The sequence below is a fragment of the Papio anubis genome, chromosome 7, assembly GCF_008728515.1.
Source record: "Papio anubis isolate 15944 chromosome 7, Panubis1.0, whole genome shotgun sequence".
Lineage (NCBI taxonomy): Eukaryota > Metazoa > Chordata > Mammalia > Primates > Cercopithecidae > Papio > Papio anubis.
In genome coordinates this window covers 88,610,634-88,626,018 of record NC_044982.1, presented here as the reverse complement: position 1 = coordinate 88,626,018, position 15,385 = coordinate 88,610,634, and the positions used below count along the sequence as shown (strand labels likewise).

Below are 15,385 nucleotides of genomic sequence, written 5' to 3'. Positions count from 1 at the left end.
GTGTGTGTATATGTATATATGTATATATATGTGTGTATATATATACACATACACACACGTAGTGAAACTTAATTCCCTTTTCATTTTCTTTTGTGTATATTCTCTACTTATTTTCTTTGGGGTTACTATGGAGATTATATTTAATCAGGATTAAAGTTATAACACTCTAATCTGACTTTACACCAGCTTAACTTCAATGGCATTAAAAACCTCTGCAGCAGAATGGTTTTTTTTTTAAAGCAAATAAATATGGAATTGTAAATTCAGATAAGGACTACCCAGTAAAGAGCAGACTTTTATGATGAGGAAAAGAGGGTGGGCCTCATCAGAGGGATCAGCAAAAAGGGTCCCTCTGAGGGGACATTTGCACAGAGTCCTAAAAGGCAGAGGAACTCATTCTGCAAGACACATAAGCAGAGCATTCCTGAGAAAGACAGTAAGTCAAGTTTGGGCTGCCTGGTGAAAGTCAGTGTTGAGATGGCAAAAATAATGGCAAAGCAGATGGGCCCTGGCCACACAGGCTGAAGGGCTACATGAAAGGCAGGCAGTGGGGGGCCTTCCCCATCCAAGGCAGGGAGAAGCCACAGAGGGGCTCAATGCTGCCTAGTGACAAAGTTCCAATTCTGTCAGAAGAGGACTTTGCTGATTATTCTGTAGCAAGGATTCAAGGCGGAAAAAAATGGAAGTGAGGAGCCTGGCAAGGAAGCTCCAGCAGCTGTCAAGGCCAAAAATAATGGCAGTCAGTCCAGGGTGGAGATGGAAAGAAACGATGGGTTCCAGACATACTTGTCACCTTCAACAAGGTAACATGGGGTTCCTCAGTCCTGGGCTGGAGTCCCTGCCCTACTGTGTACTCACAGGCTCTGCATCCTGGTTGTGTCACGTCCCAAGCCTCCATTTCCTTCTCTGTAAAATGGGAATGACAAAATCCACCAAGTATGACAAGGCAGTAACATGGAGGCACTTATCTGCTGTCTGGGACAGCTGGTGCATCATAAGCAATCACATCTTCCCTTGGGGCCAGTGGTTGATGCTAATCAAATACATCAAAACCGTGAGATGCTGTGAAAACCTGGAGCCAACACCTGATGCCAAATTCTCCCAGCTTTGGCCACGTTATCAGCTCTCTGAGGCACTGTTAGCCCCCAGTCTGCCTTGGGGACAGGGTCCTGTCTGGGGTCTGCCTTGGCAGTCAGGTCAGCATACATGGGAGAGCCAGGCCTCCGACCATAGAGACCTAAGTGGGAGGGTGGGAGGGAGTGGGTGCCCAGCCATCAGCACGAATCATGCTATTTCCCACAACTCGGAAAGAAATGTGTTGGAATGAAGGTGGCAACCAACTCTAGCAGGTTTCCTTCCAAATCTGGAGGGGTTAAGGAGACAGGGCCACTCCCATCCCACAGCCCCACAGAAAACATGCTCTGGAGGGAAGCAGATGGGCTCGATGGCATCACGTTCTGCTCTCTGTTCCAGGGGGCTTGTCTAATGACAGGCCTTCTGGCCCAGCCACAATCCTTTCCCTTCCTCCCAGCTTAAAGGTTGTCTCACTTGCTAACAGAAAGCCCTTTTCTAAAACAGCCACAGGCAGGAGAGTTCTTTGGATTTCCTAAACCAGGATTTGAAGAATTGAGAAAGGGAGGTGCTGGTGGAGGTGGTCTTGTTTAAACAAGGTGTCACGTCTAAACGGAACTTGTTTTTCAATTTACTGAATGGTGGTCCAGGGCTAGAGCGGCAAGAAAGGGCTGCTGCGGTGTGAGCCCACTTGGGCTGGGGGGCTGATGACTCTGCTTCCATTTGCCTTCTGGCTTGGATCAAAAGGGCCCGGAAACCCCAAGTATAGATGACAGAAGGGCTCAGAGTCATCACACTCAGCCCTTCTCACAGCGGGATCACCTTTATTAGGCAGGCCTCCTCAGGAAACATCTCAATCCAAACTTCACATGTTGGCCCCAGGTCTGCCCTCAGCCCCTGGCTCTTGAGCCTCTAGCGTCTTAGTACAAGCCCCTGAAGAGGGGTGAAGGGTGTTCAATCAAAGGCAAGAAACAGAGCCCTTCAGTCTTTACGGCCCATGAGGGGTGCGGGTGGGAAGGCCTGTCTCCATGTACCAACCCCATTCCCTTCCCACTCCCTGCCTGGGATCAAACAACCACCCCTGCCTGGATGATAAATTATGAAAGCAAATATCAAAGTAGAAGTTCTGCCTTATTACTACCTTAGCTGTTGTAATGAATGTTTATTCCTTGCACTTGTGCCCTGGATAATTTTTAAAAAGAGAAAGAAAAAATAATCTGCAGATGAAAGCATCTGGTACAGAGCCAAGCCTCTCCAGCCCTCATCTCAGGCATGCTCCGGGCAGACTGGAGCAATGCAGCCCATCATTAACCGGCCACCGGGGAGACCTGGGTTTGTGCACATGAGGAACATGGAACTATTTCTCAGAAATGAGCACCATCAAAAGTTAACACGGAACTATTTCTCACAGCTGAGCAACATCAAAAGTTAACCTAAGCAATTCCATTTCCAGGTGTATGCCCGAAAGAATTGAAGGCAGGGACTTGAACAGAGATTTGCACACCCATGTTCATAGCAGCATTATTCACAATAGCAAAAGGCGGAAACAACCCAGGCACACACTGATGGATGAATGAATAAGAAAAATGTGGTGCACGTACGTGCAATGGGATACTACTCATCCTCAAAAACGAAAGCCATCCTGACACGCGCCACAACGTGGATGAACTTTGTGGACATTATGCTGAGTGAAATAAGCCATTTGTTCACAAGAGGATAAATACTGCATGATTCCACTTATATGAGGTATCTAGAGTCATTAGATTCATACAGACAGAAAGTAGAATGGAGGTTGGCAGGGGCTTGGGGAGATAGTGTTTAATGGGTAGGAAGTTTCCGTTTTGGGGATAGTGAAAAAGTCCTGGAGGTGGATGGTGGTGGTGGTCACACAACAAGGTGAATATGCTTTAGGCCACTGAGCTGGTACACATAAAAATGGTTCAGATGGTGAATTCTGTATTACATATACATTTTACCACAATAAAAAAATAGAAAAAGAAATTTGCCAAAAATTTTTTTTTAATTAATGGAACTTCCAGAGTTGATGACTTTGAAGGAGGGGTGGGAGCAGCATGGCACCCTCACATGCCCACCGAGGCCACGTCGGAAAGCAGATCCCTGGCCCAGGGTCCCGGGGGCCTCCTTGGCAAGTGTGCCTTGCAGAAGAGCCTGGCATGTGAGGAAACGTGTGGGTTCAGTGGCTCAATATGAGGCCTCTACTCTCTGAGTGCTGCCAAAGCAGCCTCCCTCCAGAGCACAGCAGGGGTGACGGGCATGGAGGAGACAGAGGGAATTTCCTACAGATAGAGACACGTCCCAAAAGCAGTCCTGGAAAGTCTTCAACAAAACGGAGGACAAAGTACCAGAGATTTGTCCTCCTGACAAGCAGGATTGTCGTGGGGGTCCCCACACCTACTGGGCCCAGAATTGGGGTCCTCAACATTGATTTCCCTGTGTGGCTGGTTAGGGGAAAGAAAGGCTTGACATGGTCGTCATAGCTCTGCCAGTGACTTCCCGTGTGACTCTGGCAATGTCCCTGAGTCTCCCCACTACGGGGCCTCCTTCAGTCTCTGGGCAACAAGCTGTGGGATCCCATCCCCACAAGTGGAGAATCCTTTGTCCAGGCCACCACATGGTATCCTGGTATCCTTTGTCCAGGCCACCACATGCCACCAGGCCTCCCAGACACCACAGCCCCAGCTACACAACTACCAGAGCTGAGATCCCAGCGGCAATGGTGCATTGGAGGGTTCATCCAGCTTTTGTGTTCTTTCCCATTCACAGCCCTGCCCCAATCCACCTCTAAAACCCCAGACGTCCCTCTCAGCAACATAACATCCACACATGGGCAAAGAGCCGCCTGCAGACCCTGTCCAGCCATGAGGACCACCACCCTCCGCTATCCTCCCAGCACTCTGAGCTCCTCCCTTACGCTTCATGTCAGAGCCAACTTCCTCCCCAGCACTTACCCCTGAGCTCCAGAGCTCATCACACCAAGCAAACAAGGGTGCCTATGGCCTGGGCAGCCCAGGCTCTGCACCTTCCCTAGACCTCAAGACCTTGGCTGCAGCTGGCCCAAAGGCCCTGCAGATTCCAGGGATAGGCATGTCATCTCCCTATCCCGCAACACAACCCACGGCTGCTGTGTCCCCACTGAAAACTCAGGCCCTGGGTCATTCCCCACTGCACCCATGTCGTTTAACCTTGCCCTGTCCTCTCGCGTCACTCCCTTCCATAAGCAGCCTGACCATTTGTGGCCAGGCACCACGTACTCACTGTGGCCAGAGCTAAATCCCTGACCTCCTGATAAGAAGCAAGCTGAGAGAGGTTCTTTTCTCTTATAAGTGGCTGGGCAGGAGTCTAGCCCAGGCCTGAGGCTAAACCTCACACTCGGAACCTTCATATCCCTTTCCCTCTACAAAGTTCCCCTTAACCCAGATTCCACCTGACTAGGCTTCCCTCTCCTCTACTGTAGCCAAGATCAGCAACTTGGCTGTTTCTACAGCTGAGTTGTAGCTGTTTCTACTTCTCACTTCCCATTCACTTTTCAGTTTGTTCTCATTAAGCATCTAACAACAACACTCCCTAATGCCATTCCATCTGGCATTGTTAACCAGTCTCCTCCTGCACCTGTCACCCCTTCTTCAGGACAACCTCCTCCCAGGTCGCTGCCCCATCCCCCCAGGGCTGGTGCTCCATGGGCTGTCTTTGGACAGCTTCTCTACTCACTGATACATTTCAGCCAGGCAATGCTGCTCACTCTCCTACTTCAGCTGTCAGCTGTAGGCTGAAAAGCCCGGGTCCCTCTTTCCCACCAAGACCTCTGTCCTGATTTCCACCTTGAATTCAGTTTGTCCAGAATGGAAACTCTTTGCTGTGGCCCCAAACTCATTCCTCCTCCTTTTCTCAGCCAATGGCTCCACCGCCAACCCAGAGGCCCAGCTTGAAGCCTGGGTGTAGAAGCCTGGATTTCTCTTGCCTCCTCTTCCTGCCTCTCTAACCCCCACATCCTGCCAGTCACCAATTCCTGCAGCTCCTTCCTCTTACGCCAGCCCCTCCTCCATTCCCACTCCAACCTCTCCCACACTTGCTCCAGCCCCAATGCTCCACGACACTGCTTCCCATTCCAATTCACCCTGCACACAGCTGCTGGGCTGTTCTTCCTAACATCAACCTCAGCACATTGCTCCCCTTCCCTTCAGTGGTCCCACTTCTCAGGGTAGAGCCCCTGCTCCTCAAGATGCCTGGCCCTCCCTCCCTCACCCAGCCCTATCCACATCTCCCACACCCTTATGGCTCCCCGCTCCCGCCATGTCAAATGACTTAGTCCTTAAAAACGCCTGGGAAAATGAATGGATGGGTAAAGCTAGGATGCCCTTGAAAGTTCTTCAGGGTCTAACATTTGAGGAGTGCGGCCTCACCACCCACCCATCCCCATCTAAAGGTTTCCCTCCATCCCTATTTGACAAATCAGATGTAGACAGATGTGGGCATCCTGACTCCTTCCTTGGTTCCCTCAACTAGGCGACCTCTCTCCCCACTTCTCACCAAACAGTAAGCTCTGTTTTCCATAGAAGTCAGAATTTGTTCCTCCTGCTAGACTATGGACTCCTTGGAGCAGGGTCTGGGATTCACATGACCTCGAATGCCCCTTGCACTGGGTCTGATGCATCGCAAAGCTTTTGGGAAGCCTTCTGGTAACAAGTGGCCCCGTCACTGAGCAGATCTGGGCACTTCACACCACACCAGTGTGGAGTCGAGGGCAGGCGCTCTCCCATTGGGATGTCCCCCAGTTACTTGCCCTCCTCGATGCCTGGAATCACCAGGCTATGTTCCCCTATCCCCTAACCCAGTGTCTTCCTCACTTGAGGAGATGAGGACACAGCACCCGCTTCCAGATCTCTCATCAAGGAGAAAACAGAGCCCCCCACGTCAGGACCCCAGCTCCGGACTCACCATGTTCATGACGGTCAGGATGAACCTCTGGGCGGCCTCGGCCCCGTGGTACTGCACCATGTCGGCGTCGGCCACCACCAGGGTCTCCACCGTGTGCTCGCTGGTGAGCTGGATGGCGTTCCTCCGCTCCCGCCAGTCCCGCGAAGGCCTGCCCCGCCTCGGCTTCTTCTTTTCTAGAAAATGATGGAGACATTTGTGCAGTCCTTGGCTTACCGACTTCCAAAACCATGCAGCGAACAGGCCTTCTGTCAAGCCTGCCCGAGAAAGTGGTCTGTCTCGACAGGCCTAGAGGGGCCCAGCACCCAGCAACCTCCACTGTCACATGGGTGCCCCAAGTTCACTCATGTGGGGTGAAGCTGAACCAACAAAAGGGTAAGAGCTATGAGGCCAGATGAGGGGTCCACTGGAACCCAACTGCCACCACCGCCGGGGAGGCCAACGGGGCTGAGGGGCACAGAAGAGAAAACCCACTCCTTCAGAGGAGCATGGAGAGCTATGCAAGTATGCAAAGAGAAGGAGGCCTGGACCAAGCGGGCAGGGGTCTGAAAGGCCACACCCAGGGTGGATAACTGGACCAAGGAAGCTGGGCGGAGGGGACAGGACACTCCCCTGGGGGCAGGAATCCCAATAACTCTTCTCGGACTCAGGAATCAGGAGCCACAAATGTTGGTAGACATAAAAAACTATGCTTTTTAAAAAAATACATAATCAGAAGAAAAGTCATATGACCTACATCCAGGCTAAAATGTAAATCTTCTCTTTCCTCACAATAGGGAAGGATTAGTAGTAAATGTGTGAGTAATTCTCCACTGATTCTTTAGATAATCTATATCCCTGTAAAATCTTACTCTGATAAACAGCTATTGTTATTAAAGAGCCCACACCGACAGGTCCAAAGCTGCCATAGTCTTTGTACACAGGAACACCTCTGACCAACACAACAGATTAATATGAACAGCACGCATTTTCAGAATCTGAATATAAACAGGAAGGCTTTTCTTTCATTTGATAGTTATTTCCATGTTAGCACTAGCCTATATGGACACATCTCTGCTACACACAGTCTACATATGCACTAACCGGCTTCATAAAGTGACCCAAATCTTTCCAGGACCACAAGTGGATACAGTAGGCCCTCTTTATCTGTAGCAGCTATGTTCCAAGACCTCCAGTGGATCCCTGAAACTACAGACAGTACCCAACCCTACATCTACTAGACTATGTTACGTCCTATGCATACATACTTACGATAACGTGTCGTTTATAAATTAGGCATAGTAAGAGATTTACAATAACTAATAGAACTATAACAATACACTGTAATAAAAGTTATGTGAATGAGGTCTCTCTCTCAACATATCTTATTGTACTGTACTCACCTATTTTTAATCCCTGGTTGACCGTGAGTAAGTGAAACTATGGAAAGTGAAACCACAGATAAGAGGTAACTACTGTATTGTGAAATAATCTGAGATACGGGTCATAATTTACAAACAAAAATGTGCTATACAACACAATTACAATCACAAAAAAGGGCAAAAAATAGAAATATACAACTATAGATAAAGCCAGCAACAGTAAAAAGGTACACAGCCATTAAAATCATACTATGAAGATGACTCAGAGATCTAGAGAGAAGCAGATATAAATCTGCATACACAGTTAGATCACAATTTTGCAAAAATCTTACATACAAGTATCTTCAGGCCCCAAAGGAAAATAAATACTAAAACACCTAGGAAGAACCAAAATATGAATAGTGATATGTGATCTTCATTTTCCTATTTTCCTCTGTATTTTCCAAATTTATATAATATGCAGGTATTACTGTATTTTAAAGAAATATCATTGAATTTGAGAAAAACACAAGCATCACTTTTAAACTCTAAATGATAAAACAGAAGCCCTCGAAGGAGAAAAGTATGCCATCTGATTTATCACAAAACAGCAAAATGAAGTCTTCTCAGCCTGCAGGATGGGCCTCCTCCCTCAGAGCCAGGCCCATCTCCCCTCAAGTCTTCTGGGCCTCAGTGATGGAATAAGAGAAGAAAGTATCCATTATAAGACAAAATCAAGGTCCTAGGTAGCTCTGCCTTTGCACATTGGCAGAATGAAAGAGGCCACTGGTGGAAAATCTACTGACCTACACCCACACTCACCAGCCAGGTTATCTCTGACCTGACCAGCCTGGAATTTGTGAAGAGCCACTTTGTTTCCATTTTAAAGCTGCAGAGGTGATGGGCCACCCAAGCAGGACCTCTGTTGTAACCAACACACCCTCGTTCTCCCAGGCGATCAGTTATGAGCCAAATGGCAGCCGTGGCCCTTCTCAAAGTCAGTGTTGATAACCCATTTCTCTGAGTCACTATCTGCAGATGCTCCCCACATTGGCTGTTCAGTACTTGTTTTCACACCTTGTCATGTATTTTTAAGTTCCAGTACACAAATAACTGCATTCCTAGCATGGCCCAAAGGACACATTAGGAATACTTCTCTAGGAGCCAGTTAGCATCAACATGTAAGGGCTGAGAGCTCTCTAAGAAAGTAGCCCATCACTCCCAGAACAGAGGGACAGGTTGTTCCTGGACACTTAACATTTCAAAAATCCTGCACTGCACTGGGTACAGTGGTTCATGCCTGTAATCCCAGCACTCTGGAAGGCCAAGGAGGGCAGATCACTTGAGGTCAGGAGTTCAAGACCAGTCTAGCCAACCTGGTGAAACCCCGTCTCTACTAAAATTACAAAAATTAGCCAGGCACGGTGGTGCATGCCTGTAATCCCAGACACTCGGGAGGCTGAGGCAGGATAATTGCTTGAACCTGGGCAGCAGAGGCTGCAGTGAGCCGAGATCACATCACTGCACTCCAGCCTGGGTGACAGAGCAAGACTCCCTCCAAAAAAAAAAAAGAAAATCCTGTACTGGGTATGTGTCTTTCAAGTTTACAAAGAAAAACTAGTAAGACCTGTGCTCCCTAGGCCGCGGAGAGTTACCCTAACAGGGTGCCGTAAAGAGTGACACACTCTGAGTTAACACATGCCGAGAAGGTGCGCTGTGGTTTTCACAAGCTTCCACTAATGACCGTCATTTGCTCCTTTCCTTTCCCCCATTCCCTGGCACACAGGTGGTGGGAAATAAATGCTCACCAAACAAATGCATGCAGTGGGTAAAGGGGTGAATAATGACGCTTGCTGAACAGCCCATGTTGCAGGGCAGGGCTTGCCATAAAATGAGTGTTGAAATCCCTGGATTTTGGAACTGCTGACAAGACACCGGGGACTTGCATTCCTTTCCAATGCACGTGTCCTTCCTGGGGTACTGGCAAGTAAGAACAGGAGCACTGAGGGGTGGGAAGCTAGAGGGCACCTTAGCCTTCTCCTCCCTCACTGATCTCAACCACTCCCACAGCAGAGACCCACAGCCATCATTTCTGATGATCATTCCTTTTCCTACAGGGAGAAAAGAACCCTAATAAACTTTTACCTTTAATTCTCTAAACTGCAAAAATATGCTTGATAATGTTGCACAGATGCCAATATTCACAGATGATAGCATCTTCAAAAGTAAGAAGAAAAACACTAATTTCAGAATAACACACGTGCTGGATTCTGACCTCACCAGAGAGGTCAAAGTGCAGGTGGGTGGGCGTGTGGTCAGCTGGGGAGTGTTCCAAGCTCTGCTCACCACCAGCCGTCTCCAGCTGCTGTGGGAATGAAGGGTGGCTCTCGCCCTGCTGATGAGGACATCGCAGTCATGTCAGGCCTCAAGCCTTCTCCTGTTGTCACAGACACCAGGAATCATTCTTGAAGTCAAGCCCAGCAGTTTCTTTCGCCAGCACCTTGCTGGAGTTGGTACTGACTTGGAAGATTTTCAGTCTCTGGCTTCATATTATTTTTTCTTACATCTGCACTCCCTTTGCCTCAGTTATCCATTAGAAAAGAAAATTTTATGTATTTATGTAAGATACCTCAAATCCTTCTGGAACAAGATAAAGAGAAAAAGACAGAAATGTACTTTTAGAATCTTCAAATTATAATTTACTCTTCAAGTTTGAGGACTGCTAAAAATGTTGAGCAAATATATAAACTGTCATTGTAGTTACTAGTTCTCCACTTTGAAAACTAATAAAAAAAAAGTGTCTCAACTGTGAATTATCAAAGCTCTGTATGGAACAGATACTCCTTCAGTTTAGAAAGGATACAGTATCCAGGTATTTATTAGGGAAAAACAATAGGTAGATCAAAAAACATTTGGCCTGAAAATTCAAAACCACAACCCCTCTCAGAATTCCTTTACTTCCTGCTACGCAAGAAGAATCCTTGCATCTCAAATCCTACCAATGCCATTTCCAAGGAAGACCTGGGGAATGGATGAGTTGTATAGGCAAGGAGTAGCCTGCTCTTGCCACAGACCTCTGAAATCCTAGCTGCAGGAGATCCCACGACCCACATGAATGCTTGAGCTGGCAGGGAGAGCTGCTGAGAGAGGTGGCAGGGGCAGGACTCCAGCCTGTGTGGAGCCCAGAAGGTTTTGTGTGGGAACAGGTACAGTGGAACATGGCCAGGGATGCCCATCCCCCAAGTCTCACCAGGACCTTCTGGTAGCTTTAGCCTTTGGGTGACTGCTGGACCTGCACAGACCAGGGTGATCTTGACCATAGGATGAGGACAGTCTGATCTGAGCACCACCCCCAATGTGCCAGCCTCTCCTAGGGTCCCAGCATGGTCACACCAGCTTCCAGCACTGCCTTCGATACCCAAACAGGGTGCTTCCCAAGGGGGCCTCATCATAGCTCCTTCATGGGCAGCCTGCATCTAACCACTGGAGACCTCCAGCAGACCAGCCTCCACTGATGCGAAAAGTCCACAAGCAGCCTGCCCCACTGCTTTGTCAGCAAACACTCACCCAAAGATCCCTCCCACTGCTTTGCTGGCACACACGTATAGGCAGACTTCACCTCCCCTCCCCCGAAAACACAAATGTGCATGTGCCCCCTGCTGCCATACCACTGACGGCAGAGCACATCCCACCGCCCTAACCACCTCCACTGGGACTCCACTGCTGCTGAGGCACAGGCAGTCTGACATGCCACTATGGCTTCTGGTACACATGAGCAAGCACAGATCCCACTTCCACTGCTCCTATGAAGTGCTGTGGCCAGTACTCCACATCGAAGTGTTGGGCCAGCAGACTGGGAACACCTCAGCCTCTCCAGTGCATCAGGTTATTAACTGCAGAGGACCAGAAAACAAAGTTGGGAAACTCATACCAGCATCCCAGAGTTAAAGCACAGAGCCCATAGGTGCTGAGCTGAGCCTTAGCCCTCTGAAATCTTCTAGAATAGAAGGCAGTCAACTGAGCTCACCTTATACCACAATCAAATGCTGAAGGACATCAAAAAAACCCATCCAAAGGACAGCAACGTCAAAGAGTAAAGGAACATCAGCCCACGCAGACAGGAAAAATGCAGTATAAACACACTGGCAACTCAAAAAGCCAGAGTGTCTTACCTCCAAATGACCACACTAGATGGTTCTTAATGGTTCTTAACCAGGCTGAAATGACAGACACAGAATTCAGAATATGGATAGCAATAAAGATCACTGAGATTCAGGAGAAAGTTGACACCCAATCTAAGGAATACAAAATGATACAGGAGCTAAAAGATGAAACAGCCATTGTAAGAAAGATCTGATGGACTTTGGGAGGCCGAGGTGGGCGGATCACGAAGTCAAGAGATTGAGACCATCCTGGCCAGCATGGTAAAACCCCATCTCTACTAAAATACAAAAATTAGCTGAGCGTGGTGGCACACACCTGTAGTCCCAGCTACTCGGGAGGCTGAGGTGGGAGAATCACTTGAACCCAGAAGGCAGAGGTAGCGGTGAGCCAAGATCACACCACCACACTCCAGCCTGGTGACAGAGCAAGACTCTGTCTTTAAAAAAAAAAAAAAAAAAAAGATCTGATGAAGCTGAAAATCTCACTACAAGAATTTCATAATGCAGTCGCAAGTATTAGCAGCAGAATATGCCGAGTTGAGGAAAGAATCACAGAGTTCGAAGATAGGTTCTCTGAATTAACTCAGTCAAACAAACTAAAGTAAAAAAGAATGAATAAAACCTCAGGAAATATGGAATTATGTAAAGAGACCAAATTGATGAGCCATGGGCATCCCTGAAAGAGAAGGAGAGAAAGCAAGCAACAGGGAAAACATATTTGAGGATATCATCCATGGAAATTTCTCCAACCTCAGTAGAGAGAACAACATTCAAATTCATGAAATACAGAGAACCCCTGAAAGATACTATACAAGATGACCATCCCCAAGACACACAGTCATCAGATTCTCCAAGGTTGACATAAAATAAAAAATATTAAAGGCAACTAGGGAGAAGAGGTAGGTTGCCTACAAAGGGAACCCCATCAGGCTAACTGCAGACTTTTCAGCAGAAATTCTATAAGCCAGGAAAATTACGGGCCTGTACTCCAATCAAGAATTTGGTATCCAGCCAAATAAAGCTTCATAAGTGAAAGAGAAATAAGATCCTTTTCAGAAAAACAAACGCTAAGGGTTTTTAATACCACCAAACCTGCCTTACAAGATGTCCTTAAGGGACTGTTAAATACGGAAAGGAATGACTGTTAATGGCCACCACAAAGACACATTTAAGTAGACAAACCATTGACACTATAAAGCAACTACACAGTCAAGTCTATATAATAACTAGCTAGCAACATGACAGGATGAAATCTGTATATATCAAATATTCACTTTGAATGTGAACTAAAGGCCCCAATCAAAAGCCACAAAGTGACAAGTTGGATAAAGAAGCAAGACACAACTGTATGCTGTCTTCAAGAGACCCATCTCACATGCAAATGACACCCATAGGCTAAGAGTAAAGGGATGGAAAAACATCTACCAAATAAATGGAAAACACAACAAAACAAAAAAGCAAGAATTGCTATTCTAATTTCAGACAAAACAGGCTTTGAGCCAACAATAATTTTTTTAAAAAGACAAAGAGGCCGGGCGCGGTGGCTCACGCCTGTAATCCCAGCACTTTGGGAGGCCGAGACGGGTGGATCACAAAGTCAGGAGATTGAGACCATCCTAGCTAATACGGTGAAACCCCATCTCTACTAAAAAATACAAAAAACTAGCCAGGCGAGGTGGCGGGTGCCTGTAGTCCCAGCTACTCGGGAGACTGAGGCAGGAGAATGGCATGAACCCGGGAGGCGGAGCTTGCAGTGAGCTGAGATCCGGCCACTGCACTCCAGCCTGGGCGACAGAGCAACACTCCGTCACAAAAAAAAAAAAAAAAAGGGCATTACATAATGGTAAAGGGTTCAATTCAACAAGAACACTTAACTATTCCAAATATATACGCACCCAACACAGAAGCAGATTCATAAAACAAGTTCTCAGAGACCTACAAAGAGACACAGATAACTACATAGTAAGAGCTGGAGACTTCAAAACCCTACTGACAGTATTACATCGATCATCAAGGCAGAAAACTAATAAAGATATTCAGGACATGAACTTAACACTTGACCAAATGGATCTAACAGACGACTACAGAACTCTCCACCCAAAACCAACAGAACATACATTCTTCTCATCTGCACATGCCACATACTCTAAAATCTACCACACAATCAGCCATAAGACAATTCTCAGCACATTCAAAAAAACCCAAAATTATACCAGTCACACTCTCAGAAAAGTGCAACAAAAATAGAAATCAATACTAAGAAGATCACTCAAAACCATACAATTACATGGAAATTAAACAAGCTGCACCTGAATGACTTCTGCATAAACAATGAAATTAAGGCAGAAATCAATGAATTTTTTTGAAACTAATAAGAACAAAGATATAACATATCAAAATCTCTGAGAAATAGCTAAAGCAGAAGATGAAGGTTGATATGCCAAATGCTGTCACCAAAAAAGTTAGAAAGATATGAAATTAATGATCTGACATCACACCTTGAGGAACTAGAAAAACAAGAGCAAACCAACCTCAACCCCAGCAGAAGACAAGAAACAACCAAAATCACAGCTGAACTGAATGAAATTGAGACATGAAAATACTGTACAAAAGATCAAAAAAAACAGAACTTTGTTCTTCGAAAGAGTAAATAAGATTGGTAGACCTCTAGCTAGACTAATAAAGAAAAAAAGAGAGAAGATCCAAATAAAAATGACAAAGGGGACATTACCACTAACCCCACAGAAATACAAAAAACGTTTAAAGACTACTATGAACACCTCTATGCACACAAACTAGAAAACCTGGAAGAAACTGATGAATTCCTGGAAACATCCATCCTCCCAAGATTGAACCAGGAAGAAACTGTATCCCTGAAAAGACCAATAACAAGTTTCAAAATTGAATCAGTAATAAAAAGCCTACCAATCAGAAAAAGCCCAGGACCAGACAGATTCACAGCCAGATTCTACCAGATGTATAAAGAAGAGCTGGTACCATTCCTACCGAAAGCATTACGAAATATGAAGGAGGAAGGACTCCTCCCTAACTCATTCTATATGGTCAGCATCGTTCTGATGCCAAAACCTTGCAGACACACACACACACACACTCTCTCTCTCTCTCTCAAGGCCAATGTCCTTGATGAACACAGATGCAAAAATCTTCAACAAAATACTAGCAAACTGAATCCAGCAGCACATCAAAACCTAATTCACCATGATCAACCAGGCTTTATTCCTGGTTGCATAATAAATTCCTGGTTGCATAAATAATTCGTGGGATGCAAGGTTGGTTCAACATATGCAAATCAGTAATTGTGATTCATCATATAAACAGAAATAAAACCCAATGCCATATGATCATCTCAATAGATACAGGAAAAGACTTTTGATAAAATTCAACATCCCTTTATGTTAAAAACCCTCCACCAACTAGGTATTAAAGGAGCATACCTCAAAATAGTAAGAGACATCTATGACAAACCCACCACCCATCATACTCAATGGGCAAAAGCTGAAAGCATTCCCCTTGAGAATGGTAACAAGACAAGGATGCCTACTCTCATGACTCCTATTCAACATAGTACTGGAAGTCCTAGCCAGAGCATTCAGGCAAGAGAAAGAAAGAAATAGAAGGCCTCATATAGGAAGAGAGTAAAGTCCAACCATCTCTGCTTGCAGACATTATGATTTTACAACTAGAAAATCCAATAGTCTCTGCCCCCAAAAGCTCCTAGATCTGATAAACAACTTCAGCAAAGTTTCAGGATACATAATCAATGCACAAAAACCAGTAGCATTTCTATATACCAACAACATCCAAGATGCGTGCCAAATCAATGTAGTCCCACTAACA

The 15,385-nt window shown here is 46.3% G+C and overlaps 1 protein-coding gene across 6 annotated transcripts in view; it reads right to left on the bottom strand.

Annotated features, from left to right (window-relative positions):
• ADAMTS17 (ADAM metallopeptidase with thrombospondin type 1 motif 17) overlaps window positions 1–15,385 on the bottom strand; it is a 366,725-nt gene that overhangs the window by 298,817 nt on the left and 52,523 nt on the right. For all 6 annotated transcript variants that reach the window (XM_021940906.2, XM_021940905.2, XM_021940907.2 and 3 more), the window contains one exon: window positions 6,028–6,200. In XM_021940906.2, the coding sequence (XP_021796598.2) occupies window positions 6,028–6,200 (173 nt within the window). The remainder of the gene's footprint in view (window positions 1–6,027; window positions 6,201–15,385) is intronic.